This window comes from Enoplosus armatus, chromosome 6 (assembly GCF_043641665.1).
Source record: "Enoplosus armatus isolate fEnoArm2 chromosome 6, fEnoArm2.hap1, whole genome shotgun sequence".
Classification (NCBI taxonomy): Eukaryota; Metazoa; Chordata; class Actinopteri; order Centrarchiformes; family Enoplosidae; genus Enoplosus; species Enoplosus armatus.
In genome coordinates this window covers 2,757,183-2,784,823 of record NC_092185.1, presented here as the reverse complement: position 1 = coordinate 2,784,823, position 27,641 = coordinate 2,757,183, and the positions used below count along the sequence as shown (strand labels likewise).

At 41.6% G+C, this 27,641-nt stretch overlaps 3 protein-coding genes across 4 annotated transcripts; all 3 read left to right on the top strand.

Moving 5' to 3' along the window:
- The first annotated feature begins 1,544 nt into the window (after positions 1 to 1,544).
- cpa4 (carboxypeptidase A4) lies at positions 1,545 to 8,485 on the top strand. The gene is made up of 11 exons (XM_070906890.1): positions 1,545 to 1,609; positions 2,387 to 2,468; positions 3,330 to 3,464; positions 3,538 to 3,636; positions 4,236 to 4,337; positions 4,610 to 4,711; positions 5,273 to 5,383; positions 5,560 to 5,650; positions 6,668 to 6,867; positions 7,419 to 7,503; positions 8,298 to 8,485. Exons 1-11 carry the CDS (start codon positions 1,545 to 1,547, stop codon positions 8,483 to 8,485), a joined length of 1,260 nt encoding a protein of 419 aa, XP_070762991.1.
- Positions 8,486 to 9,411: 926 nt separating this feature from the next.
- On the top strand, positions 9,412 to 22,028 carry smc1b (structural maintenance of chromosomes 1B). Its single transcript, XM_070907467.1, has 25 exons — positions 9,412 to 9,520; positions 9,927 to 10,115; positions 10,422 to 10,534; positions 11,069 to 11,272; positions 12,757 to 12,995; positions 13,327 to 13,585; positions 14,092 to 14,232; positions 14,551 to 14,633; positions 14,755 to 14,962; positions 15,629 to 15,814; positions 15,990 to 16,181; positions 16,868 to 17,014; positions 17,506 to 17,643; positions 17,853 to 17,969; positions 18,224 to 18,330; positions 18,500 to 18,641; positions 18,897 to 19,042; positions 19,207 to 19,360; positions 19,632 to 19,730; positions 19,831 to 19,987; positions 20,129 to 20,283; positions 20,621 to 20,772; positions 21,542 to 21,611; positions 21,717 to 21,827; positions 21,918 to 22,028. Exons 1-25 carry the CDS (start codon positions 9,412 to 9,414, stop codon positions 22,026 to 22,028), a joined length of 3,729 nt encoding a protein of 1,242 aa, XP_070763568.1.
- Positions 22,029 to 23,242: 1,214 nt separating this feature from the next.
- On the top strand, positions 23,243 to 26,260 carry borcs5 (BLOC-1 related complex subunit 5). Of its 2 annotated transcripts, XM_070907973.1 has the most exons (4): positions 23,243 to 23,418; positions 24,116 to 24,259; positions 25,010 to 25,167; positions 25,998 to 26,260. In XM_070907973.1, the coding sequence occupies exons 1-4, from the start codon at positions 23,361 to 23,363 to the stop codon at positions 26,229 to 26,231; spliced, it is 594 nt and encodes a 197-aa protein (XP_070764074.1). In that variant the 5' UTR covers positions 23,243 to 23,360; the 3' UTR covers positions 26,232 to 26,260. The 2 variants fall into 2 exon arrangements, with proteins under 2 accessions (XP_070764074.1, XP_070764075.1); XM_070907974.1 differs by lacking the exon at positions 24,116 to 24,259.
- The last annotated feature ends 1,381 nt before the right edge of the window (positions 26,261 to 27,641 follow it).

The following is a 27,641-nucleotide window of genomic DNA, read 5'->3' as shown; positions in this document are numbered from 1 at the left end:
CAGCGGATATCAGGATGAATGACTTAACACAAAACCCAAATCCTCTGCTAACAGTAATAAAATATGATTGTGTTTGCACCACTGAGAGGCGGCCGTAGATTGGGGCCTTATCACACTCCCTTTTATTACATTATCAAGTAGGAGTTGGTGTAATGGTCACTTGGTTAATACATCAAGAACTACGTGATATACTATATATATTTATGGGTGACTGGGTGTTCAAGTACGATACGCTGTGTTTGGACTGACTGACCTGTAGTTCTGAAGTAACATGGATATCTTTGCTTGATAAGTGACTCAAATGATTAATCAGTTATCAAAATAGTTGCTGCTTAATTTTCTGTTGATGGACTAAATCATTAATTGATCAATAATTTCAGCTCTAGTCACAAAATGTATAGTATCGTAAGAAGCTCCCCACTCACTCGTACTCACCAACTCTAATAATGACACTGATCAAGACACAAAACCTCACTGAATGTGATCAATAATTTAAGATTCTGGGTAATTCCAGCCTACTTAATCTGATGTCACTCACTGTAGCCATAAATGGGGTGTGTTATTACTGTATGGCACCCTGTCATAGACGTTTGGTAGCGCACTGCCATCTACTGGATGCTGTGGCCACGTGCAGGTGTTTGTGAATCTCTTCGCTGATTTACAGCATGCACACAGAAAGGTAAGTGGACATCTGAACGTCTCATGTGTGTTAATCTGCTGCTGTAACAAACCTCCTCCAGATGCTGGAACCCGGCTGCAGGGATTTGCTCCCATTCAGGTTGGCGATCCAGTTCACCCCAAAGGTGTTGGACGGGGTTGAGGTCAGGGCTCTGTGCAGACCAGCCAAGTTCTTCCAAACCAAACTAGGAAAACCTGGTTTTGTGCTTGGAGGCCTTGTCATCTCAAAACAGAAGAGGGCCTTACCCAAACTGTTGGCACAAAGTTAGAGCTACACTATTGTTTGAAATATCATTGTGTCTTGTAATGTGAAGGTTTGGCTTCTTTGACAATAAGGGGGCCTCGTCTAAACCGCCCCTGAAATCTGAACCATACATATCTTCTAATCAGACTTACAGTTTTAAATCTTGCTGAATTCATTTATGCTATAAAGGCACACAAACTGTGATGCGTTCAAATCTAACCCAGGATGTTTTTGCACCCTAACAGCCTGTAAGATTATGCAGTTTACGTGTGTGAAATTTAATCCAAAATGTCTGCATCACCTTTACCACTAAAGCCCTGCACAAACGGTGACTATAGTGTGCAGTGAGATCCAGTTTATTGTAGCAGAGTTCATTAGATGAAGGAAAAGAATCGAGGGAAACTATCACTATCTGCAGCTGAGCACTGCACAGATAAAACAAAGCTCAGTCAGCAAGTTTGTCACTCAAAATAACTTTTTTTTCCAGACGAGAGAGAGCTGAGCGGTTATCAGCAGAGTGAGGCAACTCTCCTGTTTGGGAACAGTCCACCTGTCACCTGGTGATGTTAAGAGGCTAGAAAACCTGGTGCCTGACTCACTTGCGGCCCCCGAAACCGACGAGATGAGAGGCCTCTGGCTGCTGCTGGTGCTTGTGGCTGCGGCCAAAGCTGAGAGGGTCTTCACTGGGTGAGTTCATCTGCAGGAAGAGATGTTTACTGTGGTTTCATTCTGGCGTTTGGTCTGACAAACAGAAGTCGCCCAAATCCTTATTTTATATGGACAGTGACATTTAAAGTTTTTACTCTGCAGACTGTTTGTGATCTAATTATTAACCTTTTCTTTCTCTTCTTACTCATATCAAGAATACCAATATGTTATTGATATGATAACGGGCACTCCATCTCCAATAGTCATAAATAAAACTAACAAAACTTGCCGGGTGAAGACTTTTCTGCTCCACAGAAATGTAATGAGAAAATGTGGTTAAATAGAACATAATGCGTTTCTGGAATTATTAAGTACATTTTCTAAATAATTAATATACCAGAGTCCATTAACTCAGTCTGCCATTTAGTTTAGAAAAAGAAGATGCAGTCTTTGTTATTAAATAAAAGTATTTAGAGGCTTGATTAAGTGGGTTTTCGTCACTTAGATGCTTCACATTCAGCATGTCAAATAACCGTCCAAGCAGAAAAAGTATGTTGGTATTCAGTGGGCAGAACATGATGAGGCTTTTTGTTTAGAGAAAGATTAAATCATAATTACAGAAAATGGAGTGGGAGTCGTGGGTCTGAGCACTAGCTGTTCCGTACGATTAATTACTTGTTTAATTGGTAATCAGTGAATTAAATCTTCCTCTGCTGCTGAACTCACTGTAGGAGTGGACCGCCAGGAATAAGAGCATCAACTAGACACTGAGAATGTAAATAATTATATTCAGAGACTGAAATTAATTTCCTCCAGAGATCAGGTCATCAGGGTCAATGTGCAGTCTGAGGAACAGATCCAACTCCTGCAGGCTCTGGAGACTCAGCAGGAGTGGGAGGTACACACACACACACACACACACACACACACACACACACACACACACACACACACGAACACCACATTGGATTTACAGTACAAACACCTACAAGTTTTCTCAGCTGCTCGTGCCAAACAGTTTCTCATGAACTTCCAAGAAGTACAAAAGTTCAACCTGAAATAACCCCCCCGAGAGTTTGTGAAGGTTGAAGGTTAACGGAGTCATCTCCACTCTCTGCTGCTGTTTTGTGCCGCCCTCTTTAATACAGAAAAAAAAAAATCCAGAGATTAGTATTATTATTGTATTTATTGAATCTTTTGCGGCTCCTCTAAGACGTCAATTAATGCAGATTTAGAAGCAAATGATGAATAAAGTAAGTAAATAAATGTGAGAGGTTTTATAGCAACAGAGCCTCCTTTTAGGAAATGTTTGTTTTAGTTGAACTCCGATGAGATTAATCATTTCGATTCATACTGGGATTTAATTTTCTGGTAATTGACTCAAGGACTTCTGTAAATAAAGACTGCAAAAGGACGGTCAAGTTCAAGTAGCTTTATTGGCCATTTGAGTACAAGAACGTTGGAAGAAACACAGAGAGCACATCTGGGGGTCTAGAACACATCTGGGTGTCAACATTACTGTAGAGTAATAATACTTCAGAGTCAGAAACAGTAGTACAAAGCAGGCACCGAGGATCTCAGGATACGTACTGATACAGATGTGGTGAAGAGGTCACTGTGGTTCAATAATACGTAAACAGTGACGTGTTCATACTTACTGGATCTGTTTGAGGATACGAGACACGACAATAATACCGTTTTAAAGATCAGTACACCTTCTTAGTGTTACGAGTGTTCAGGTTTTCCTGTCTGATCCCAGCTGGACTTCTGGCTCCACCCGGTCTCCGCTGAGCTCCCTGTCGACATCCGAGTGCCCCGCTCCAGTTTGAGCTCTGTGACGGAGTACCTCAGTGCCCACGACATCCCCTATTCTGTCGTCATTAACAACCTTCAGGTATGTAATCCTTTACTAACGCGGACTCGGCCAGAAGAGCTGAACTACCTGTGACTGAGGTTTTATTTTTCAGGAGCTTCTCGATGAGGAGAAAGCAGAGATGGAGGTGAACCAGATGAAGGAGCGCAGCACCAGGAGCTTCAACTTTGGAGCTTATCATCCTCTGGAGACAGTATGCGACACACAGACCCTCTACAAACACCTTATTAGAGCTATTAGAGCTCACCTGAGCTTCATATCAGACTTAGATCACTTATTTGATGAATTCTGGGTAAATTAAGACTTGAAACTTCAGTGAATATTTACAATAAACTTCCTGTATCATAAAATCTCACAGTATCACAGAGCTGCTTCTTAATGCTGCAGGGTTCAGTACCTCAGAGCTAAATCACACTTATTATTTCTGGTCTTTTCTCACGGACACACACACATTTATTAGTCTGTTAACAGCTAAGTGTTTGAATAGAAAGTGTATTTGTTTTTGTTTTATGCTGAGATCGATGTCCGCATCATGTCAAGTCACGTCAGGACGACAAATGAAGAAATAGACCAGACAGATTTACACATATTATGGTTTTTAATGATCAGAAATAGCCTATTTATTTCTTCTACTTCTCTATCTGCAGTCGAGTCTAATGTAAATAAAGACCTTTCTTGAACTAGTTAATTCATTGTTTATTAGTCAGCCTTGTGTAGAGTTGTTGCAGCTGTTTAGCATCAGAATCTCCACCTTGTGTCTGTATTGTAAAGCCTGACTTGTCTCCCGTACAGATCTACAGCTGGATGGACACTCTGGTGGCTCAGCACCCGAACCTGGTCACCAAGCAGGACATTGGGAGATCTTACGAGAACAGGCCCATGTATGTGCTCAAGGTAGGACACACGTCATACATTACATGTGTGAGCACCTGCCTGTGTGGTCCTGTTGTCTAGATGTGTGTAAATGTCCAGTACAGCTTCACAAATGAGTATTTATGACATTAACAACTCATATGTTATTGTCCCATTAACTTTCTCCTTTGAGGTGTAAAGAACCTTCAAAGGATGGATAAAACCTTTTGCCTGCATTGTTTGACAGCATCACACCTACACTATGCTGTACTGCTATATTTTTATAACAGCGTGAGTTTTCATTGTGTTGTCAGTTCAGCACCGGGGGAAACAAGCGTCCTGCTATCTGGATCGACACGGGAATCCACTCCAGAGAATGGGTGTCTCAGGCTACCGGCGTGTGGACAGCCAACAAGGTACAACATGTGGACGTGGTCGAGTTGAAACGTGTTAGAGGCTGCAGAAAACTGTCAGAAGAAAAAGACCTTAGAGGAAAGTCTCAGTGTGATAAAGAAAGTCAAAATTATTAGTCGATTAACAGAAAATTTCGCCAATTCGTTACTCGTTTCAGTCATTTTTCAAGTAAAAATATGAACTTTCTCTGGTTCCAAACTCTCAAATGAGTACTGTACACTGTAAATTGAGTATCTATGGGTTTTTTTGTTCACCATCTTCTGACATTTTACAGTTTTGATCAATCAAAAAAAGTCAGCAGACTGATAGACAATGAAAATCTTTAGTTGCAGCCGTAACAGTATGTACAATGTACTTTTGTTGTAAGTTCGTCTGTTCTTCTTTCTCAACAAAATGTTTTAAGTGCATTGAGCCTCACATTGCTTCCTTTCTTGTAAATAATCTGAGAGTTTCCTTCTGTTGTTGCAGACATTGTTAGATAAAACTATCTCGTGTACACGTAAGATATGAAAGCTTTCTTTTTATTCCTTTCTACAAAGTCAATGCCTTGTGTTCTTGCTTAGATTGCCACTGATTATGGTACCGACGCCTCCCTGACCTCCCTTCTGAACACCATGGACATTTACATGCTGCTCCTGGCCAACCCCGACGGCTACGCTTACACCCACACCAACGTACGTCACTGTCATTCAGTGGAAACAAGTAGGACGAACCTGCTACACCTTTGCTCTTGTTGTTATTTTCATGTTGTGTGTAGCAAAACACATTTTACATGTAAGGTGGATATTTGAGAGGGAAACATGGTGGATATGAGCCCGTGCTCGACTGACTGAAACTGTGTGATGTTCAGGACCGTATGTGGCGTAAGACCCGCTCCAGGAACTCAGGCTCCGTGTGCCGTGGAGTCGACCCCAACAGGAACTGGGACGCGGGCTTCGGTGGTCAGTACAGAAAGTTTGTTTTTGTACTAGATTAGACAGACGGGACTTTTGCAGATACAGATGTAGAAATTACCTGCCACATTTTTTTTTGGGGGGGGTGACATGTGAACGTCTCAGCTTTACAAAATCGTTGGTCTTTGCCTGTTCACAAGCAGATAAATAACATTACTAACATGAGAAACACGTATTAAAGAAAATGTATTGATAATGGATATTATTCATTATTGATAAAGGATATTTCAGATTATCATGTTGGTTTTCCAGATGTTGGCAGATGAAACAAAATGTTAGTTTTGAACACAGCGTGTGAATATTCACTCAGCTGCCAGTTTATTAGGTACACCTCGTCTAATACGACACTTTTGATTTAACTATATGGTCATTTTGGAGGCTGCAGTTTGTGGTGCTTTTGAATTGTGATGCTTTATTCTGGGGAGTGTTTCCAACATCTCGTCCACCTCACAATGAGGTACAACGCAGTCCAACTGTTAACTGGGGCTGGACTAGTGAACCCAAGTGCACACTCAGATGAAGAGACAGGTATGAGGAAAACCTGATAATAATTTAAGCAGTAAGGAAGCTTGGGCTGGGAATCCGGGCTGGGAATCCGGGCTGGGGCTATAGGGCCTATGGCTGAGGTGATCCCAGGCTGAGGCAGGGACAGGTTGGAGCCAAGGAGGGCGGGTCCAGAGTGGGATCCAGGGGAGTCGAGCAGAGCAGGGGAGCAAGACTGACTGAAAAACTAACTAACTGGTATTAGTAGAGGTCTTGATTATGGAACAGGTTGCAGCTGATGAGCTCTGCCTCCAGCACACCTGTCTCCACTCAGGAAGGCACAGGATGGGAGGCAGAGGGGGAGGCAGGTGAAGTAGGAGGAACAGATGTAACATCAACAGCTCCACAAGCTCCTGAAAACTAATTTTGTCATTAAAATGTTTGAGATGGTTGTACCTAATAAACTGGCTGCTGAGTTTTTGTGAGTATTATGTTATGATGTCTCATCGTGTCCCCCCCCAGGCCCCGGCGCCAGTAAGAACCCCTGCTCCGATTCCTACCACGGCCACTCGGCTCACTCTGAGATCGAGGTGAAGAACGTGGTGAACCTGATCAGGAGCCACGGCAACTTCAAGTCCTTCATCTCTGTCCACGCCTACTCCCAGCTGCTCATGTACCCCTACGGCTACTCCTGCAGGAGCGTGCCCCATCAGGCTGAGCTGGTAAGGAAGCTAAATGTTTAGCAAATCGTGAGCAGGCACATGGCAAATTAAATCTCACACAGAGAGAGGCAGCTACATTTTCTCTTTATAAACGTCTGTTTTCTCAGGAGGACAAAAGATTCAGGTACCTGATTTGAAAACGTCTGTTATCCTTCAATAACTTCAATGATTAAAAAAAGCAATATCCTGCCTTTGGACCGCACACTACTTTAACAACCTTAGTTAGACAATTTTCTTGTCTAATTAAAGTTTTATTGCTGGAAATTCAAATTATTTGCTCCAGGATTGATGAATCGACCAATTATTAATTCAACACTACTACATATGACAAATTATCTCCATTAACTCCGACGGGAATCCTCTTTTTCAGGAATACACTGCTTCAGGTTTATACTATCGTGCATATTAACACAGAAAAACTGCGTAATGGACCAAGAGTCCTGTAGTTACTCACATGTAACTAAGAGACTTTCTTCTTTCTCTTCTGCACCAGTATTATCTGTACACTGCTGCTAACTACAGTATTCTGTCCTGTTTGTTGTCCCCTATAGGACTCTGTTGGCAGAGCCGCAGTGCAGAAACTCACTTCCCTCTATGGCACCAGATACAAGGTTGGAAGCATCTGCAAAATCATCTGTGAGTAACTTTCTTCTTCCTTTTTGTCATGACAACCTGCAGAAATGTGTAGTGGTAATATGTATACACATAAATGTATGTAAATACGGAGATATATGTCTTCCTTGTAAATATAATTCATTTCTACTTGATTTTTTTCCTTTAGTGCTACTTTTTATATTCTTTGTTCTATTTTATTGCCCATTTTATTGTTTTATTCTTATCTAATTTGACATATTTTAATATTTGTCTATACATTTTCTGTGTGTGTAGCATGGAGGAGGCTACAGCTGCATTTCATTGTGCAATCCTGTGTTGTATAATGACAATAAAACTGAACCATGGACCTTGATAAATAATAATGAGCTGATACAGCTACAGCTTAAGTAGAGTTAGTAAATGCAGTGGGCGCAATAAATATATTAACTTTTAAAAAAAGGATTTATTAATGGCAATTCCTCTAAAATACCAGTAAGACTACTCATATAGCTACTATTACTGATATTAGCTATCATTGTAGATTTATTGGTATCTGCGTATAAATAAGTAGCCTAATATGAGATCAGAGGAGAGATGTGCCAAAGGCCTGTTTGAGGTAATTTAGAAACAGGAAAAGCCACCCTTACATTATTTGTCCACCTGAGAGCACTGACGAGTTTATTTCCAACTGCTCAGTATATATTTTGATCATAATATAATAATAATGTAGATAATCATTTGAGGTGTTGGTGTAAAACATTGAATACCAGTCGATATATATTGTTGTCTGATTTTTAAAACTCACTACTGGTGTTTCGTGTATCATCTCCTCTCAGATCAAGCCAGTGGCGGCAGCATTGACTGGTCTTACAACCTGGGCATCAAGTACTCCTTTGCCTTCGAGCTGAGGGACACTGGTCGCTATGGTTTCATCCTGCCAGCCAATCAAATCATCCCCACCGCCTCCGAGACCTGGCTCGCCCTGAAACACATCATAGAGTATGTCCGTGACCATCCTTACTGATTGCTCTAACCCGTGGAGGGAGGATTAACTTTTTTAAATCACTTGACTCACTTGAACTTTTGATTTGAAGAAGAACTTTCCCATCGAGTTGCTGATGTACGACATCTAACGTCATTATTGACCAATAAAGTCATGGATTTGTCTGTGTTTCAGCTCTCCTTCTGGTCTTTCTGTGTTCAATTGCCTGACACCAGCCCCAGTTTTACGTACTGAGACTTGACTCGATAAATGTAGAGAAATACTCTATTAGATACTTGACTTTTTGGTTTCTAACTTATCACTCATTCAATTTAAATAATCCATTGAAACGTTTGAGATCATGTATTTCTGATTTTAACTCAGTACTTGCTCAGGTTTTTGGTTTTAAAAAAAGTACCAAATAAATGAAATGGACCTGGCCTCGAAATAGGCCCAAACCTTTTTAGATTCAGGACTTAATTTAATATTTGGATAAAAACATTTGAGTCTTTTTATCCATGTGAGCAAAGTTGTGTTTTTAAAAGCCTTGTAGTTTGGGCTTTTTTAAGCCACATTAGTGAAAAACCATAGTTGGTTAAATAGTCAGGCTGCAGTTATTATTATTATTATTATTATTATTATTACATGTTTTCACTGTAATACAATGGCTGATTCTCAAAACACAAAGTATTTATTCTCATTGCCAAAAAGGATGAAGGTCTATTACATATGTTTGAGGTTTAGTTTTACACACACATTGACCTTGTTTAAAACAAATTGCATTTAATTTTACAATTACATTGTTTGGGGTTATTTTATGTGTGGCCAAAATGTATTTTGTGCCTCAAAAGGGGGAAAAAAGTGTTGTTTGTGCTTCCCGCCTCTCGGCATCCTGCCTACTTCGGTTAGATGACTTCCCTCAGACACATTAATTAGCTGCTTGTTTCGTCATAGAAAGTCCGATTAAAATGGGGTATCTAAAACAAATAGATATTGAAAACTTTAAGTCATGGCGAGGGAAGAAAGTTATCGGTCCGTTTATGCGATTTAATTGTATAATTGGCACAAATGGCTCTGGTAAGTGAACTTTTACGGTCAACTTTGCTGAGCTCTCTAGCGAGCTAACGCTAGCTGTCAATGCTACTAGCTTAACTGTAATGTTAGTTGAATTAATATTAAGCTAACTCGCTCGGACAGTTTTGCTAGGTCGATATCCCTTTTTTTTTAAGAATATATAACTCACTGGATGTAATGTTGGAGTTAATTAAAACCACAGGGCATCATTCTTTTGTGTGAAAAAAAAATATCTCAGGGAATGATTCCCACAATTAACTAGTTAATGGTGAAGGTAACGGTACAACGCTGCTCCTTTGATTAGCATTAGCTTAGCTAGCTAGCTTAAATGTTAAAGGCAACGCCTGAAACCCCTTGCTTTAATCAAGAGTTAATCAGAGATATGCTGAAGATGTAAAAACCACACTAGGCAAGTCCAATGTGATGGACGCCCTGAGTTTTGCCATGGGGGAGCGGGCTGCCAGTCTCCGAGTGAAGCACCTCAGGGACCTGATACACGGAGCCCACATCGGGCAGCCGGTGGTCGACACCGCCCGCGTCGCCATACGGTACTGCGACGACGAAGACCATGAGACCGTCTTCTGCCGGAGCATCTCAGGTCAGTTTAATGGATTTAGCTTTCTCAGTCGGCACATGTTATTTACAACTAATTAACTGAGGAACTGTTTCAATGGAGGGCAAGAGAAGGGGAGTAAAGTTGTCAAAAAAAGCCTCTCGTTTTAACTCCAGACAACTAAATTGCTTGCATTTTTAATTCTACTTGTTTAAAGATCTTGAAGTTGTAAAAGAAAGAAAAAAAAACACATTTTCGTTGCAGTATCAAGTAAAAACAAGCACAGTAGTTTTATTCTCAGGTGTTGAGATATCTGCTGCTGTCATAACTGCCATTCATTGTATTTTTTAGGTGAATCCTCTGAGTATCGCCTCAACGGTGTACTTGTCACTCTGGCCAAATATACGGTGGAGCTGGAGAAGATTGGCATTGTGACCAAAGCTCAGAACTGTCTGGTGTTCCAGGTACACATCAGTATCAGAGTTCCTGTATATGGGACTGTCTTGAGGACATTGGTGTAGATACACATAAAAACATTCTGAAGCGTAGAATATTTGTGATCAGACATTCATTTATATTTGTGTTTTTCTGTTGTGACAATGTTCATGCTGTGAGGACCTCTGTCGCTAAATACATGTTAAGTGCTGTGACTCAATATGTAATACAAAAAACACACTTGATTTGGGGAATAAACCCTACAAATACAATGTAGGGCGATAACAGGACAGCACAATAGATATATTACTGCACATTAGAGAATATACATGCCATTCTTTCTATTTGAAATTAAATGATGAAGTTTATTAAGCCTGTGAGGTTGTATCAATCGTGTGCGATCCCAAACACACTCATTTGCTATTTTTAATAACATTTCTGTAACTGAGTCATGTAGGGACTTATTTTAAAATCTGTCCTGCAGCACACTGCTGAGCCACGACGATGGCTGGTAGTAATAATGCCTTACAAACAAGTCTGTTACTCATCCTGCTCCTCACCAGGGGGCAGTGGAGTCCATAGCTTTGAAGGACCCAAAGGAGAGGACCAAGATGTTCGAGTGCATCAGTCAGTCGCGAGAGTATGCTGCAGAGTATAATAAGAAGAAAGAGGCCCTGCTGAAAGCCAAAGACGACACACAGTTTCACTTCAACAAGAAGAAATCTGCTACTGTCGAGAGGAAACAGGTGTCCCAGGAAAAAATAGAGGTAAAGTCACACAAAAACAGACATATAATCTTTCTGTCCACCCAGCTATGGTGGCTTGTTCACCCCCTAATCCCCAAACTCTACCTGCCAGCTACATTTATAACCACCCACAGGAAAATTAAACATCTGGCGGAGAGCAGGTGGCTTATATTGTTTTTCCAACCTAAAGTACTATCACTAATGCTGCTGTTGCTGCTTCCCGACTCAGGGGCGCTAACTTGCTTCCTGAAAACATAAAAGCAACAACAAAAAAGGCTTCCACAAAAAGCAAAACTTATGACGGAATAAAATGTGGCTTTTACTGGAGATAGACACTGACTGACAGGTGTAAAGGTTAAAGTATGCTTTGGTCCGACCACGCATGAAGGCAAAAGTGTCTGTAGCTGTTCTGACATACATAGAGGAGAGACCTGATCATCGCTGGGGATAAGGCACACATCTTTCGTCAAAGGCATTCATAGTGTTGGACCTTCTTGTACACACAAAAAGTGATGGAAGTAGTTGTGTGAAACATGAAAAAAGAGGGCTCTAAAGAGAAGTTTAAACCCTGCATGAAGTGGATGTGATTGTCATATTCGGTTTCATAAGGTTATAAAAATTGCCAGACGCAGCCCGGTGTGACAGGAAGGGGTTTCACACACTGTTGGACCATCCAACAAGCATTACTGACACTTTAACTGCTCTCAGATTGGATTTTGAGCTCAATGAACCAAGCCACAATTTCTGATGTAGCTGTGCCTGCATTGTGATAAAATGCTGGGGAAGTGAGGTCTGCATCCTAAGCACAGGTGATCAAACTGTGATGCAATGTGAATGTAAAGTAGCATGTTATGATGGATATGAAACCCTCCTGTCCTGAATTGATGGCTGTATTTCTCAGGCTAGTATTGTAAAATACAGCTATAATAGTGCATATTTAACACTTTATGAATACAAATAAAACAACCAAAGCCATGGGATTTGTTAATATAAAGACATTCAACCAAAAAACACAAAATCAAAACAAACACAAAAGCCACTCAAAATCCCAGACTGAGAGGCAGCATGACCAGAAGTCTCTCTCTTCTGATGCTGGCACACTTCATTCCCAGGCCAGGTACACCTCAGTGAGCAATCAAGATGCAGCACATTTGGGCAGAGCTAGAGAGGACAGAAGAGGAAAAGGGACGAACAGCACTGGGAACACATCTGTAACACATGCCAGAGATTGGCCAAGGTCACAAAATCATAGAAATCAATCGTTTACCCTGTGCTGTGACAGCTACACTGAAAATCCAACTTTGCTCTCTTGGTTTATTTGAATTTTGCTCTGCAGAGCAGCAGAATTAAGTTTATGGTGTCATAAATTATTGATGTATGTGTACTCACAGGAATGGCATCATGGACTGTTTAGCATCAACTGGACTGTAGTTTAGGGGACATAGTTTCTCTTAAACTTTCCTGTCCATCCATTGACTGGTAGCCCTGCTTCCCACTTTTTCTAGGCCCAGAGGTACCAGGCGCTGGTGGACGACCTTCACCAAAACCGCCTGCAGCTGTGCCTGGCTGAGCTCTACCACAATGAGAAGAGCATCAGCGCCCTCAGCTTCACCCTGAGGGAGAAACAGCAGGCTGCAGCTGCTAAGAACAATATACTGGCAAATGCTGAGCTCACGGTCAAAACCTACAAGAAGGAACATGGACGCCTCACCAGAGAGCAGCAGCACATAGAGAAGGAAATCCGGTGTGTTTGTGGATTTAGTTTTTAGGGGCAGTTTTAATAGAATGTGAAACAGTATATTTGCTCAGTATCAGTATGTATATCAGTATGATTTAAGAATTATAAGTGTGAAAAAATAGTATATCAGAAAATGAACGAAAATATAGTTAATGGAGCAGTAAAAAGCCATTTCATTTCTCCCTCACCAGCCCTCCTGTTTTTCCATGTAGGGATGTCAGATGATAGCAGCTATTTAGCTCAAATGGAACCGGTAAATAATATAAATATATAGGTGGTCTGTGCCAGCAAGTCTGCCATTAACTAGAATTAACGTAGACCTTACTCTGTCACTCAGCGCGCAGGAGCATGTCCTCTCCCAGTGTCGGTCCCAGTACATCAAAGCCAAGGTAAACACCTCCCATCACATGAAAAAGGCTGAGGAGGTCCGTGATGCAGTGAGGAAGAGTCAGAGGCTGATGGCTAATAAAGAGCAGGAGCTGGCAGAGGGACGGCAGGAGATCACTGAACTGGAGAGGACCTGGAAGAACTACGAGAAGCAGGCACGGGAGAAGGAAACCTCCCGGGGGAGAGACATCGAGCTGGATGAGGATCAGGTGAGTGTGTGGCAAACAACGGCACCTCCTTCTGTGAGTAAAATGGCTGCCGCTAACAAATGTCATGGAAAGGCAAGGCAACTGTATTTGTAAAGTTACACAAATATGCATAATGAGTAGGAATAACGCCATTAATCTCCTTGGCACAGCTACACTGATCACTTTCTTGTAAACCACATTTTAGTGCAGATTATCCAGTCCAAATGTATATTAGAGATCTGGGGGTTTTGTTCTGATCAATGTGAAATGTTTTATCTTAATCGAATTTAACTACTCATGCATATCTTGCAACTGAATACAAGCTGAGGCAAATTTGTACATGTCACTGCGTGGCCAACGCTCATGAATCAGACAACACTAAAAGTCAATGTTTATCGTGGTTGTGGTTATGAATTGTTATTAACAACCATATTACCAAACTGCAGATACCTCGAAATCACAAGAGACATATAAAGTGACATTGTCATAACACCCTCAGCATGTTTTTGCATGTATTTCTGATACAGCTTGAGCGATACAAAGAGCTGAAGGAACTGGCCCGAAAGCAGGGGGCTGTCCTCAGCCAGCAGGCTGAGAAACTGCACTGGGAGGTGAGAGCGGACTACGAGAAAATGGCTTTCGACCAGCGCAGAAAGAAGGAAGTGGAGGTACTGTCAGTGGCACCTTTTGGCTTTTAAATTAATGGCCGTGGATCGAACGGTCTGCTGAAAGACACGTGTATCTAATAGTTTATTGAGTTTCACGCTGTTGAATCTGTGATTAATTAACTAACTTTATCTGAGTAGGCTTTTAGAGGTTTCTCGCTGAATCCAAATACACTTTACAAAAAAAAATGTTGGCCAGACTGCTTAACTGTGAGCTGAAACTGGCTATAAAGTTGGGCGTAAAGCTGAAGGGAGCTGAAGATTCTGGTGATACTACACTAGCTTCATCAGTACGAGCTCTTGGAACATCATCTGTTGTAGGTGGCCATCAGGAACAACCAGACTCAGCTGGACGATTTGACAAGCAGAGCAGAGAAGCTAGAGGAGTACACCAAGACCTGCAAGTATGTCACACCTTATTCCACATGGCTGTGCAATGTAATTCCAAATAATATAGTTTGAAATCAGGATGTAACATCACAGATGGAAACTGATCATACTTAATGGAGTTACTGTATATTTCAGGTCGTCCCTTGAAGAGTACCGTCAGCGGGAGGAGAGCCTGAGCGCAGAGCTTCAGCGTGGCCGTCAGCGCAGTGAGGAGGTGAACCAGGAGCTGGGCCAGGTGCTGGAGGAGCTGGGGAACGCCCGTCTGGACAGCCAGGAGAGCAGACGCCAGCTGCAGCGCAAAGAGCTGCTGGAGAGGCTCCGCAGACTCTATCCTGAAACTGTGGTAAGAGACAGACAGGCAAAATGAGTGGGGATAACTGTAAGAATGCAGTGAGGACCCAAATGCAGTGAGAGACAGGAGACTGAAGATGAAGAGTTTATTGTCTTTATTGTGCCAAACAAAAAACACTACAACCATTTAACTAATCTCACCTGGCGACCGTCAATCTATGACGCTGAAAACTAACGGAACTAAGATAACTCTTCTCTGGTATAACACACATGAAAAGCAAACTCAGCCAGGAAACCCTAACAGGGGTTATATGCTATAGATTTTTGTTAAGAAACAGGTGAAGTCAATGAGAAGACAAAGTAAGCTATTGACTGGAAGTTCCCGCGCACAGCAGCAGCACCTTGGAGAGCGCCGTGGTGCTCTGACAGTAACATCATTCAACACCCCTCATGCTACTTTTAGTTTTCTGGAAGATGATAATTAATCCTTACATATAATCCCTACAAATCAGAGGAAATCCTTTTCCTTCAAGCATCAGTAAAATATACTGCAGCGATAAACCACTTTAGTACATGGTCCCATGTCTGTCTTAATATACTGATACTTACTCTAGACCATATTTTTTTGTAAATATGCATCCATCCACAAGCCTGTCACTTGATGTGCAGAAATGATTAATGAAACCTCTTGTTTCTGTATTTTTCTTTCCTGTCCCAGTATGGTCGTCTGTCTGACTTGTGCAGCCCCATCCATAAGAAGTACCAGCTGGCTGTCACCAAGGTGTTTGGCCGCTACATGAATGCCATTGTAGTGGCCTCAGAGAAAGTGGCCCGTGACTGTATCAGTTTCATCAAGGAGGAGCGAGCCGAACCTGAGACCTTCCTGCCCATCGACTACTTGGATGTGAGTTGAAACTAAAGATAAGCCAAGACTTTTTTTGGATGATTGAAAATGCAAAACGAAAGAGGGTGAAGTTGCCAGTGTTTTTCAGTATGTAGAATAATTTCTTTGTCGATTAAAGTAGCGCACACAGATGAATATGTAGCTTCGAGGATAACCATCGCTACTGATTGTGCAGGTGAGTCCTCTGAATGAGCGACTGAGGGAAGTGCCCGGAGCCAAGATGGTGGTCGATGTCGTACAAGTTAACGCTGCCGCAGGTGCTGCCCAGCTGAGGAAAGTGGTGCAGTTTGTCTGTGGCAACGCGTTGGTGTGTGAAACCATCAAAGAAGCAAGAAGTGTGGCCTTTGGCAAGCACGAGCGCATAAAGGTAAACTTTTATGTCTTTGTCTTAGATTCTAATTAGATTTTAATGTTCGTAATTTTTCATTTTATTTTATGAGCGCTGTTGGAGAACTTCATTACCAATGACTGCTTCACCTAACTGCGGCACCTGAAGTTGCTCAATGTCCTCCGAGATCCATATTCTTCATATGTGTTACAATCTATAATTTTGTACACATACACAACATCTACTGCATGTCTGTCCTCTGTTGCTCTTCCTGAGGTTTCTTCTATTTTTCTTTATCCAAATCGAGGGTCTAAGGACAGAGGGTGTTGTATGCTGTACAGATTGTAAATCCCCCTGAGGCAAATTTGTGATTTGTGATGTTTGGCTATATAAATAAAATTGACTTGACTTCACAGTAATTGTTGTGCATATGACAAAGAAGAATGAGTACTACATTTTCTAATTACAAAGAGTAAGGATTGTTTAGAGGGGAAAGTGTTGCGTACAGTTTCCTAAAAGGGAAAGTAAAACTCTGGCCCTCACTGACTGAAGTCAGTTTGCATGTTGGGGGTAAACCAAACTGTAAGGAAGAATGTCACCTAAAATAGGCAACACTATACATCCTCTAGGCCAGACAGGCCCATTTAGTATTCCCACCTACAGCCCTCATCTACACGTTGGCCTTCACTGCCAGCAGACATGTAATCAGATGTGTTTTTTTGTAGACAGTTTCTCTGGACGGGACGCTGTTTGCAAAGTCAGGTGTGATCTCTGGAGGCTCCAGTGACCTGCGGAACAAAGCTCGTTGTTGGGACGAGAAGGACATGATGCGGCTGAAGGAACGCAAGGACCAGCTGACGGCAGAGCTGCGAGTGAGTTGGGGGCGCCCAGGTGGCTAACCTGGTAGAGCACGTACCATTAAGGCTGAGTCTTTACTGCAGCGGCCCGGGTTCGACCCAGAGCCCTTTGCTGCATGTCATCCCCTCTCGATCTCCCAACTTTCCTGTCTCTCTGGGTCAATATCTATTAAAGGCAAAATGCCCAAAAAAAAATTATGTTTAAAAAAAAAATACAGTTGCGAGTGAGTCAACACACAAAATGTCAAACATTCTGGAGAATCAGGGTCTTAAAAGTCTCGACCAAAGTATATGATTTTACTTAAATTAATTTTGTAAATTTCTTGCCCTGTCTACATGTTTGTGTTTTTAACATACATTATGTCTCGTCACACACATAGTGTTTGTTTATTTATTGCTGCATAATTTTGTCGAGGCAGAGACACACAAATGGGCTGAAATTATAATTTAAGATTGCATAATTTATTCTTAATTAACTGTCACTCTGTGTTTTGGTCCTGTGACAGGATTTGATGAGGCTGAGGCGGAAGGAGTCAGACCTGAAACAGATCATTGCTCAGGCTCAGGGTGCCCACACCCGCCTCAAATACTCCAAAACTGAGCTGGAAAACATTCGGAAGAAAAACCTCCTTAAATGCCGAGCGGTAGGGCCCCAAAACTTTCTCAAATATAATATAATTGGGACTGTGTTCTTTTACATGGCTCTACTATATGTGTATGTGTAAATCAGAGCCCCTGCATCACTATCATTTAAATCCCAAAGCATATTAGATGTACAAGGATAAATTGTGTCATGGGGACACAGGTGCAGAGATTAATGTCTGTCTCGTCATGATGTGTTGTTTGTTTTCAGGAGATTTCTCGTATGGAGAGTGAATTAGCAAACCTGGACTCTCAGATCCAGATGCAGCAGGAGAGTGTTGAGGAAAAGGATGCAGAGATGAGGAAGATCAGAGACCAGATCGATCAGGTACTGCTGTCTGCACACCGTCTTCAACCTGTTTCAGCTCGCTGGCTTTGACTGCAGTTTTGACCCTCATGCTGAGGTTAACAGCAAATTCATATTTTTAGCTTTTGCTGAACTTCCATTGCTATTTCAGTTAATTGGCTTGATTGAACTGGTTGGTGCATCTTCATAATCTCAGTGCTATATTACGTGTCATAAGCCCATTGTCTAATAGCTGGTTGCGTGTGCTGAACAGTGTAGATGCTCTGTGTATTTAGATGGAGGACTTGGTGTTTTCTGACTTCTGTGCTGAGATCGGTGTGGACAGCATCAGAGAGTACGAGCAGGAGCATCTGAAACAGCAGACAGAGCTCGACAAGAAGCGGTACGACAACCACACACCAGTATCTTCTTATCTTGCATCAGTTTCAGAATATTCTGGAGTCGTGTGTAATTACATGATTTGTGTTTGTACTACAGTGGTGGTATTTGTATGCATGGTAAGTTCTCAGGTGTTTTACAGCATAAACACCTTGACATGTCTCTCGTTTCAGGCTGGAGTTTGAGAGTCAGTGCGCTCGCTTGAATGCACAGCTGGAGTACGAACAAAACCAACTTGGGCAGCAGAAGAAGAAGCTCCACAAAATGGAGGAAACCATCGACAAGGAGGAGAGACTCATGGCCGAGCAGAGGAAGGTAGTCATCTTAGGCATTCATTCTGTGTTATTGCTGATGTAGTTCAGCAATAAAAGATAAAAGGTGTCCGGAACGACAGGTTTACTTACTAACAAACATGGCACCCACCTCCTCCTGGAATATTAATTCTTTTCAAATGAGATTTAAGAATAAGTCTGTGTTAAGGGCTATTTCTGGGCACACCGTGGCTGATGTGAAATTTAACCTTTCAGTGATTGCAGAGTTTTTCAGACTGATGTTTCCATTTCCGCTCAGGATGAGGAGAAGCTGCTGGCGGCGGTGGAAGAGGGTCAGAACAAACTGCTGGAGCTGAAGAACCAGCTGCTGTCCAAGAAGAGCCAGGTGGCCGCTGCCAAAGCTGAGCTGGACCAGAAAACCCAGAGCCTTCAAGTGATCAACAAGTAACACTTCCACTAATACTCCAGCCACTGTTACTGTGTTGTTGTGCTATTATTACTGCCAACACTGCTTCCACTGTCTGAACGTCTTATCACAAAAACTATAAAATACAACAAGATGTGCCAAATTTTGGATTGGCACCTTTTTCTGTCTGTCTTTGTCTCAGAGAGTTGGTGAATGTTCAGAGAGAGGTGATGTCTGCAGAGACGGCCTTGGAGCAGAGACGCTTGGCCAGACACAACTTACTGCTGGGCTGCAAGATCCAGAGTCTGCCCATCACTCTGCTGTCAGGGAGCCTGAATGAAATCAGTGAGGTGCAGGTAGGACATAGAGAAGTCTCTTTTGACGGCTGGCTGTTCTTTGTCTCTTCGGAATTGACATTTCAACAACGTTCCAGAAAGGTATTGGATATCGCATCATATCATATTTTGGGAAAGAAATATATGAATGCAATAAAATAAAATAAAAAGCTGTAGAAAACCCTCACACTGGATAATGAATACTGAGAAACCTACTGAATTTTGAGAAACTAAAGAAGAAGCCCTTTTGGTGTCAGTGTTGCCTTGTGACTGATTCTTCTGGTCCGGGCAGCTGGACACAGAATCTGAAAGCACCTCAGCTACCATGGACATCTACGAGAGAGAGGCACAACTGGTCATCGACTACTCTGGCCTGGAGGCAGAAATCAGGGTGAGACATCAAGCCTCATCAATTTGCTCATTCGTATGAACAGATGTGTATCACAAAACATTTGTACAGTACAACATGCATTAGCATTGTGTGTGTACAGCGTCTGCAGGCAGAGGAGGAGGTGGAGGCCTCCTTAGAGAGGCTGAAGGAGTCAGTGTCCTCTGTGGAGGGAGTGCTGCATCGCACCACTGCCCCCAACCTGAAGGCTCTGGAGAAGATGAGGGAGGTGAAGGACAAGTTACAGGGAGTGACAGAAGGTGTTTTGTTGTATTTATATCTATACATATATAAATATATGTTGAAATTGTTTAGTGTTACATTCCTACATGGGATTTTTGCCTGTAGTTTAATGTTGTATTAAAAATTAATTGTAGTATGATTTCCTGTCCCTCGCTCAGCCTTTGATGCCAGCACCAGAGCAGCCAGAAAATGTAGTCAGGAGTTTGAGCAAGTCAAAGCCCAGCGCTTCCACCTCTTCAGCCAGTGCTTTGAACATGTGTCTGTTGTAATCGATCAGATCTATAAAAGAATATGCAGGAACAGCAGCGCCCAGGTGAGGTAACAAAGCCTCAACCACAGAAACACACTCACAAGTTTCTCTGCTTCTATTGTGTTTATCTACAGTTGAGTTTCTTCCCTCCACTACAGTCATTACTGTGGACTTAAACATTATTAGCCTAATAACCAACCAGTAGGATTTGTGTGCACTTCAGGGGTGAGTTTCTGTACAATGAGCTGTTTATAATTGGTGTATATATACATTTAACTAACCCCATTGTGGTTCCCCAATGAAGGCACTTCTGCCACCATTGCAGAGGGTGTTACAAACAAGATGCCTTAAATGACAAGATCCAATAAATTAAATTAAAATAGACTGCTATATGCTCCAGGCCATTCTGAGTGCAGAGAATCCAGACGAGCCGTACCTCGGCGGCATCAACTACAACTGCGTGGCGCCGGGGAAACGCTTCATGTCCATGGACAATCTGTCCGGTGGCGAGAAGGCCATCGCCGCCCTGGCCCTGGTGTTTGCCATCCACAGGTAACACTGCGCTCACAATCAAACCCTGAAACAGACTGGGTTACTTTACATTACAGTACATCAGATTATAATAATTTAAATTTAAAAAGTGTAACAGTGGAGGTTACCGACATTAGGATATAATAAAAGATTTCACATGATGACGAGTAGAATAACATAATGCATCTTTAACGACAGATTTGATGTGCCACCATCCCAAAATCATTTAACAAAATCAGTGTTTGTTCTACATTAATTTAGCTGGACAGCTGGATAATTACCCTCCACAGCTATAAAAGACAAACCCAAATATAAAAAAAACAGTTGCATCACAGCTGTTGACACACCATGAAATATCTTTCACAAACTAGAATTTCTTCTCGGGGAGGGGGAATAAACAGTTGGCTGGGGGTACTTAGCTTGTAATGACCGTGAGTTTTTAAACTGATGGACTAATGAAGTACAGGCATGTAATTTGGAGAGCCCGTTGATCCTCTCGCCTTTCACATCATCAACTTTACATGAAGAACTATCTTCTGTAGAGACACTTGACATCTGCTTGAATCCCGTCCATCGTCGCTGCTTCTTTCTTACAGAAACTTATTGTTCCTTCTTTAATTAAATACTTTTATTGCCATTTTTTTACTGCTACTTCCTTCTGAAGCTCTTCTCCCACATTATCTAATACTTGCTGCATCAATTTTAATGGCTGTGACATTTGACCCACATTGCTGGTTCGCTGTGTCTGTGCTGTTTGGCACGCTGGTATTTTTTGTGTTATTTCTCTCAGCTTCCGCCCTGCTCCCTTCTTCATCCTGGACGAGGTGGATGCAGCCCTGGACAACACTAACATTGGCAAGGTAAGATTCCAGCTGCGTCCACGATTTTACCTGTGAGAGATCAATTTTATTTCGCTTTTAATTATATTTGTGCATACCTTGTATGGGTTTTTTGTTTGTATCCAGGTGACCAGTTTCATCCGAGAGGAGTCCAGGGAGAACATGCAGATCATTGTCATCTCCCTGAAGGAGGAGTTTTTCTCTAAGGCCGACGCTTTGCTGGGAGTCTACTCAGATGTAACAGAGCTTTATAACATGTCATGAGAAGAACTCTTGATTTCTCTATGTCATGACAATGCAGTCACTGACATATTCTCTTCTTCACAGTTTGATCAATGCATGTTCAGCCACATTCTGACCCTGGACCTGCGACCCTACCCTCTGGTTGAAGAGGACAATGGGACAATGGCGGACAAGGAGAAGACAGGACCTATGTAGGACCTGGTGTGTCTCTTGCACATTTTCTATATTGGCCATATCAGTGATTCTCAGTGTTTTCATTTTTTGACTAGCTCTACAGGCAAAGTAGTTGTTTTAAACACCAAATGGTGATTTCTATGTTCCATTTTAGGCTGTTTTACTAAATTGATATTATAAACAGGTTTTTGTAATTCATGTAAGTGGTTTCCTGGGGTCAAGCCTCCAAGTATTTTGCACTTGACTGGATTAGTGAGACAGTTTAGGAGCTGGTTCTGTGTTTATATCTACTTACATGTGAAAATGATTTCAAATTTGGTTAAAAACAAGACCCACAAAGACAGACTTAAAACTGCTGCGTCACGCCTGCAAATTACGAAATTCAGATGGTTAGATGGCAACAGCATTAAAAGAGATCCCCGTTGATGTTTTTAAAATGTTGTGGCTTTTGTTCATGTCTCCAGGATGTTTCATGTTGTTCCACAGTGATAAATGTTGGTATGTTTTTGTACTTGTTTGTATTCCAGTTATGCTTTTAAGCGTGACTTGTGTTCTGGTCATTAAATCTACAGAGTTAATGATGTGTTTGTATACCTGTTTTATTATGTGGATGTCTGAATTGGCCACACAGGGACACAGTTACTCTACAAAAATGTAAGTTGTACCTATTTCAAAGCCACAGTTACACTACAAAAATGTAAGTTGTACCTATTTCAAAGCCATACGCAAGTAGTTTGAGTGTCCATATTAATAGTGTTAGTACAAGTAATAGTTATTAATATTGTTAGTATGTGTTATTAACAAAAATACAACAATAGCTGTAATAATGGTGAGAGTTGGTGTCTGTAATGTCTGTAGTTTTTATACCTCAGCAGCAGTAGGGGGCGGCCATGTTGTGGTCTGGATACAATCAAGAGGCAGACCTCGTGATCAATATTTACGGAAGTGTTGCCTAGTCGCGAACTGGAGTGCACAGTCACTAATTTCTGTTGTGTCCTGTAATGTGAACGTCGGTTAATTCCTTAAAACTACGTGCGTGTAACTCACCACCAAGATAGAAGTCGGGACTCACTGCGCTTCAGAGGAACGTCTGGTAACCGGTTAGCTAGTAAACGGTAGCAGGAACAGTTTCAAGCTAACATAGCTAGCTTGAAATCGCAACGCAAACTACCGCGACCTTCAGTTGCTCTCCTGCCTGACGTGCTCGTCTCGTTGTCTGTCCGGGTGTGTTTGGACGCCGTGTGAATTGTCTGCAGACGGTTATTGATCTTAAAGTATTCGGGTTATCGTCAGTTTCTGGAAACGTTGATGAAAGCTAACCGCTAGCTTGCTAGCCAAACGTTAGCTAGCACCATGGGAGCCGAACAGAGTGGAGACGCGGAGCACAAACACTCCGATTACAGCTCAACGGGTGAGACTGGCTCCTGGAGCTTAAAAGAAAATACACTATTTTGTAATTTTGATCGGTTTCTGTAGAAGTAAACCAAGGTAGAGTGGAATACTAGCTTGCTATAAAGTCAGAGACACTGCACCACTGCATGGTCACTGACAGTGATGGAAAGAAAGTACTTGAGTATTCCCAGTTTATTCTGTATACTTCTGTTTCACTATATCTCAAAGTGGAATATTGTATTGACTCACAGATACCTGATATTTTCTTTATAATAATATATTGTAATCCTATAAAATATGATTGATTTTTGTCGATTAAACTATACAACATTATATAACGCAGTTTACCTCCTTGACTAAGTACAACATTAATATGTTAATGCATAAAGAGTAATTAATACATTGACTCTGAAATGGGACATTCTGCTTAATACTTTTACTTTTGATTCCTTCTGTATATTCTGCTGATAATAGGTCAAATTTTGGATGCAGTATTTTTAACCTTATGACTTTTTTTTTTTTACTTTAATAAAGGATATATTGAAAAAACAAAGCAGATGTTTATGTGAAGGCTGCTTACATGGATCAGTGTGAACCTTAGTATTTATAAATCTTAAAAAACATACTTACAACAGTCTGTGATGTGGGTGTAACAAGGTGAGGGGATGTGAAGTCACTACTGGCTGTTGATACTAACAGGAATGTTGTCATTGCAGTGGTGCCCTCCCCAGCAAAGCAGAAAGCAAAGATGGATGATATTGTTGTTGTGGCTCAGGGGACCCAGGCGATGCGAAATATCCACAACGACCCAGATGTCATCAAGCTTCAGGAGATACCCACCTTTCAGCCCCTTTTAAAAGGTAACTTTTAAGTCTTTTAGTGTCATCTTTAGATCGTTCATTAGGTACACCGTGCTAAAATTAATGCAGTCTAATATAATTTTCACACTTAAGTGGACAAGCGCTCACCCACAGCAGAAATCTCATATTCTCTGGCAGATATTCTGTGAAAAAGCCGCAGAAATGTGTGGAAATGTGTCTTTATCACCAACACTGGTTTTTAGGCGCCAGATGGAATAGATTTCATTTAGGTTTCACACAAACAAGAGTGTAGAGCGTACACAAACAAACTGAAAGTAGAAGTCAGACAATAGATCTGCACACTGCACTGAGAGCTTCCAATAAATTAAATATAATTTCACAGTGTCTCCTCTATGATCACTGCAAATATTAAGTATTGACTGGCAGATTGAAGGTTTGTTTGATATCGAAATGTTGTTCTGTTAAATTAGATTTATTGTGAGCTATCAGTAGAGTGTGTGGATCTTTGATATGTCCCTTTTCACATGAAAATATTGAGAGTTTCAGAGAGTCCATTTTCAGATTCTGCCTTGTGAAGCCAATCGTCACTGCAACCCATTAGCACTGTGTTAGAAGGTGGCTAATCAGCCAAGTTTCCTGTGTAGGCGCAGTCCAGAAATAGCAGGAGGGGTTAGTTCTGTCAGATCCTGTGTATAGCTAATTACAATAATTACAAAGTGTTACGCTGTTGTCAAGTGTTACTCTGTTCCAACACGTCCGTGTACGTCCTTTGCTCTCCGCTCTCCACAGGAGTGCTAAGTGGCCAGACGTCACCCAGCAGTGTGTGTCTGGAAAGGCTGGATGCTGCCCAGGTTCTGCAGCTTTGCATCCGATACCAGGACCACCTCCACCAGTGTGCAGAGGCCGTGGCCTTCGACCAGAACGCCCTGGTCAAGAGGATCAAAGAGGTAAGAATACTATAATACAGCATGAGCCATTTAGCACACAAGGTGTTTTATTTTTCAGTCCCAAAACAACAATATTAACTATTGTGTTCCCTTTTGAATGTAGAGGGTTTATGCCAACGTGGTTAAGTGATGTATTAACCACTAGCATAAGCACACAGTTTCCACAGCGAGTGGTTAGACAAGTTTAGATTTTATTTGCAAAGTAGTGCTGAAATGATTAGTCACTTGACAGAAAATCAATTTACAACCAATAAAGTGTCATTTATCGAGCAAAAACAGCAAACATGATGTTGGTTTCAGTTCTCAAATGTGAGAAGTTGAGAATTTTTTCTCTGATTTATATCACTGTAAATGGATTATCTTTGGATTGGTCGGACAAAACAATTCATGTGAAGACATTGGCACAGAAAATGATACGCTTTTGTTATATATATTTTTTAGCACTTTAGACTGAACGATTAATTCATTGAGAAAAAATCATTAATGGAATGATGAATAATGAAAATAATAATTAGTTGCTGCCATATTCCAAAGATGAAAAAAAGCTGACACACGTGCAGGACTTCACAGAGTCTAAGTGATTGTGACTACATGCAAAACCTGAGAAAGGATGTGCCAAAACATATTTATTAGACAGTTTGTAGTGTACATAATGTTTACGTTTCAATCTCAGTTACATTTGCCACCTTGTGCCGGTACTGCACATTTTCTATTTGTTCTACTGTTGGTGAAGCAGAATTTAATAAATCTTCCAAGTTTCTTTCTTCTGTTTTACTTTGAGATGATTCAAAGACGATCCCTCTTTCTCTCTCCCGACTGTTTCTCTCCAGATGGACTTGTCGGTGGAAACCTTGTTCAGCATAATGCAGGAGCGCCAGAAACGCTACGCCAAGTACGCCGAGCAGATCCAGAAAGTCAACGAGATGTCCATGATCCTGAGACGCATCCAGATGGGCATCGACCAGACGGTGCCGCTGATGGAGCGCCTCAACAACATGCTGCCTGAGAGCGAGCGGCTGGAGCCCTTCAGCATGAGGTCTGATGGGGATTCTGCCACCAAGTAGCCTCCTGAAAGCCAACACAGCTGCTTCTTAACTGAGTCTCCATCCAGGCTTCTGTCCGGGAGGAAGTGCAGGTCTGTCCAGCTGTGGATACTAAGTCTTTACATGAGTACAAAAAGTCTGAACCCATTAAAAGTTTTTTGTTTTCAAAGTAGAGGTAGAGCTGTGGTATAAATGTGTGGGAAAAGGTCATGATCAGTTCTTTTTGTCCTTTTACTTAATCAGCAACATGGTACTTACTACACATTCATACCTGAGTTTAACCACAACCTTCTGCTGCTGCTGGCCGCTGAGCAGCTCTGCTGCAGCAACTTGCAAAGTGGTGCGATCACATGTAGCTCAACTGCAGAGGGCCTGGAGATTATTACTTATTCCGTTCCCTTCAAACTGGCAATCTTCCAGTCACATTCTTTCCTTACTAATCTAAAGGCAGGGAGGAACAAACACTTATGATTGAGTCCATATGCTCAAAAACTTGTCCTGCAGATGTGTTGCAGGTGGTAGAGACTCAAACGTCCTGCTGCTCTGGAGATTTACGTACAGCCGCACAACAACTTGCAGTGGATTCATTTTGGATCTTGCACTTCGCATTACAAATATTATTCTTTTTTTGTTTGTCATCCTGATATTCATCTCGCTCCCACGCCATATGCCTTGCTCATGTTTGGAGATCAGTTTCCATGAACTGCTTGTATGCAGATTGACTACTTTTGAATATCGGCGTTTCATTTTGGGATGTCAGGATGAAGAGACTCGCAGAGAGAACCAAGACGGATTATTGCCATTGGATGTGCTTTTACATTGGAAGTAAAACGAGAAACCTCTTCATGGACAGAGGAAAGCCTCAATATTCTCATCAACATGTGAACTTCAGTTTTGTGACGAGAGAACTTTTAATTTATTCATATACTTTTGCTCAAGCGGTTGTGTGAAGCCTATTTGCATGATCGGTGAACAGAGACCCTGACTCTTCAGAGGATGTACAGAAGATGGATTCAGATCTCTGACCAAACCAGTTTCTCAGATCACTGCACTGCAATTTCAGCATTAACTTTGTTTGTTTGTTAGCTTGTCACGCTGATAGCCAAACTTCACACGTACCAAAGATTCACAAGCTGTTGAATAAAAAGTGGCACTTTAGAAACAGTTGGTCAAATCTTTGGTTAACGTCACTACTTCATCTGTCTCTATCAACTTAAAGGGTCAGTTCACCCAAACGATGAAAGATAAACATTTTCTCTCTTACCTTTTTAGAGGTATCTATTTATGCACCACAATTCAATGGAGGTGACTGAAGTTTTATTTCTGATGCTTACAGCAATAAAGAATTAAATGAATCAACAGCAACATCGTTACTTGAGATAATCCACAAAACACGCTGCCATAATTCATATAATGTAGACTTAACAGAGA

Coding starts and splice junctions, on each gene's coding strand:
- borcs5 (XM_070907973.1), top strand. CDS start 23,361: ATGGGAGCCGAACAGAGTGGAGACGCGGAGCACAAACACTCCGATTAC. Junction 23,419..24,115: donor CTCCGATTACAGCTCAACGG/GTGAGACTGGCT, acceptor TTGTCATTGCAG/TGGTGCCCTCCCCAGCAAAG. Junction 25,168..25,997: donor TGGTCAAGAGGATCAAAGAG/GTAAGAATACTA, acceptor GTTTCTCTCCAG/ATGGACTTGTCGGTGGAAAC.
- smc1b (XM_070907467.1), top strand. CDS start 9,412: ATGGGGTATCTAAAACAAATAGATATTGAAAACTTTAAGTCATGGCGA. Junction 19,731..19,830: donor GCCTGGAGGCAGAAATCAGG/GTGAGACATCAA, acceptor GTGTGTGTACAG/CGTCTGCAGGCAGAGGAGGA. Junction 21,612..21,716: donor ACAACACTAACATTGGCAAG/GTAAGATTCCAG, acceptor GTTTGTATCCAG/GTGACCAGTTTCATCCGAGA.
- cpa4 (XM_070906890.1), top strand. CDS start 1,545: ATGAGAGGCCTCTGGCTGCTGCTGGTGCTTGTGGCTGCGGCCAAAGCT. Junction 2,469..3,329: donor AGACTCAGCAGGAGTGGGAG/GTACACACACAC, acceptor GTCTGATCCCAG/CTGGACTTCTGGCTCCACCC. Junction 7,504..8,297: donor AAGCATCTGCAAAATCATCT/GTGAGTAACTTT, acceptor ATCTCCTCTCAG/ATCAAGCCAGTGGCGGCAGC.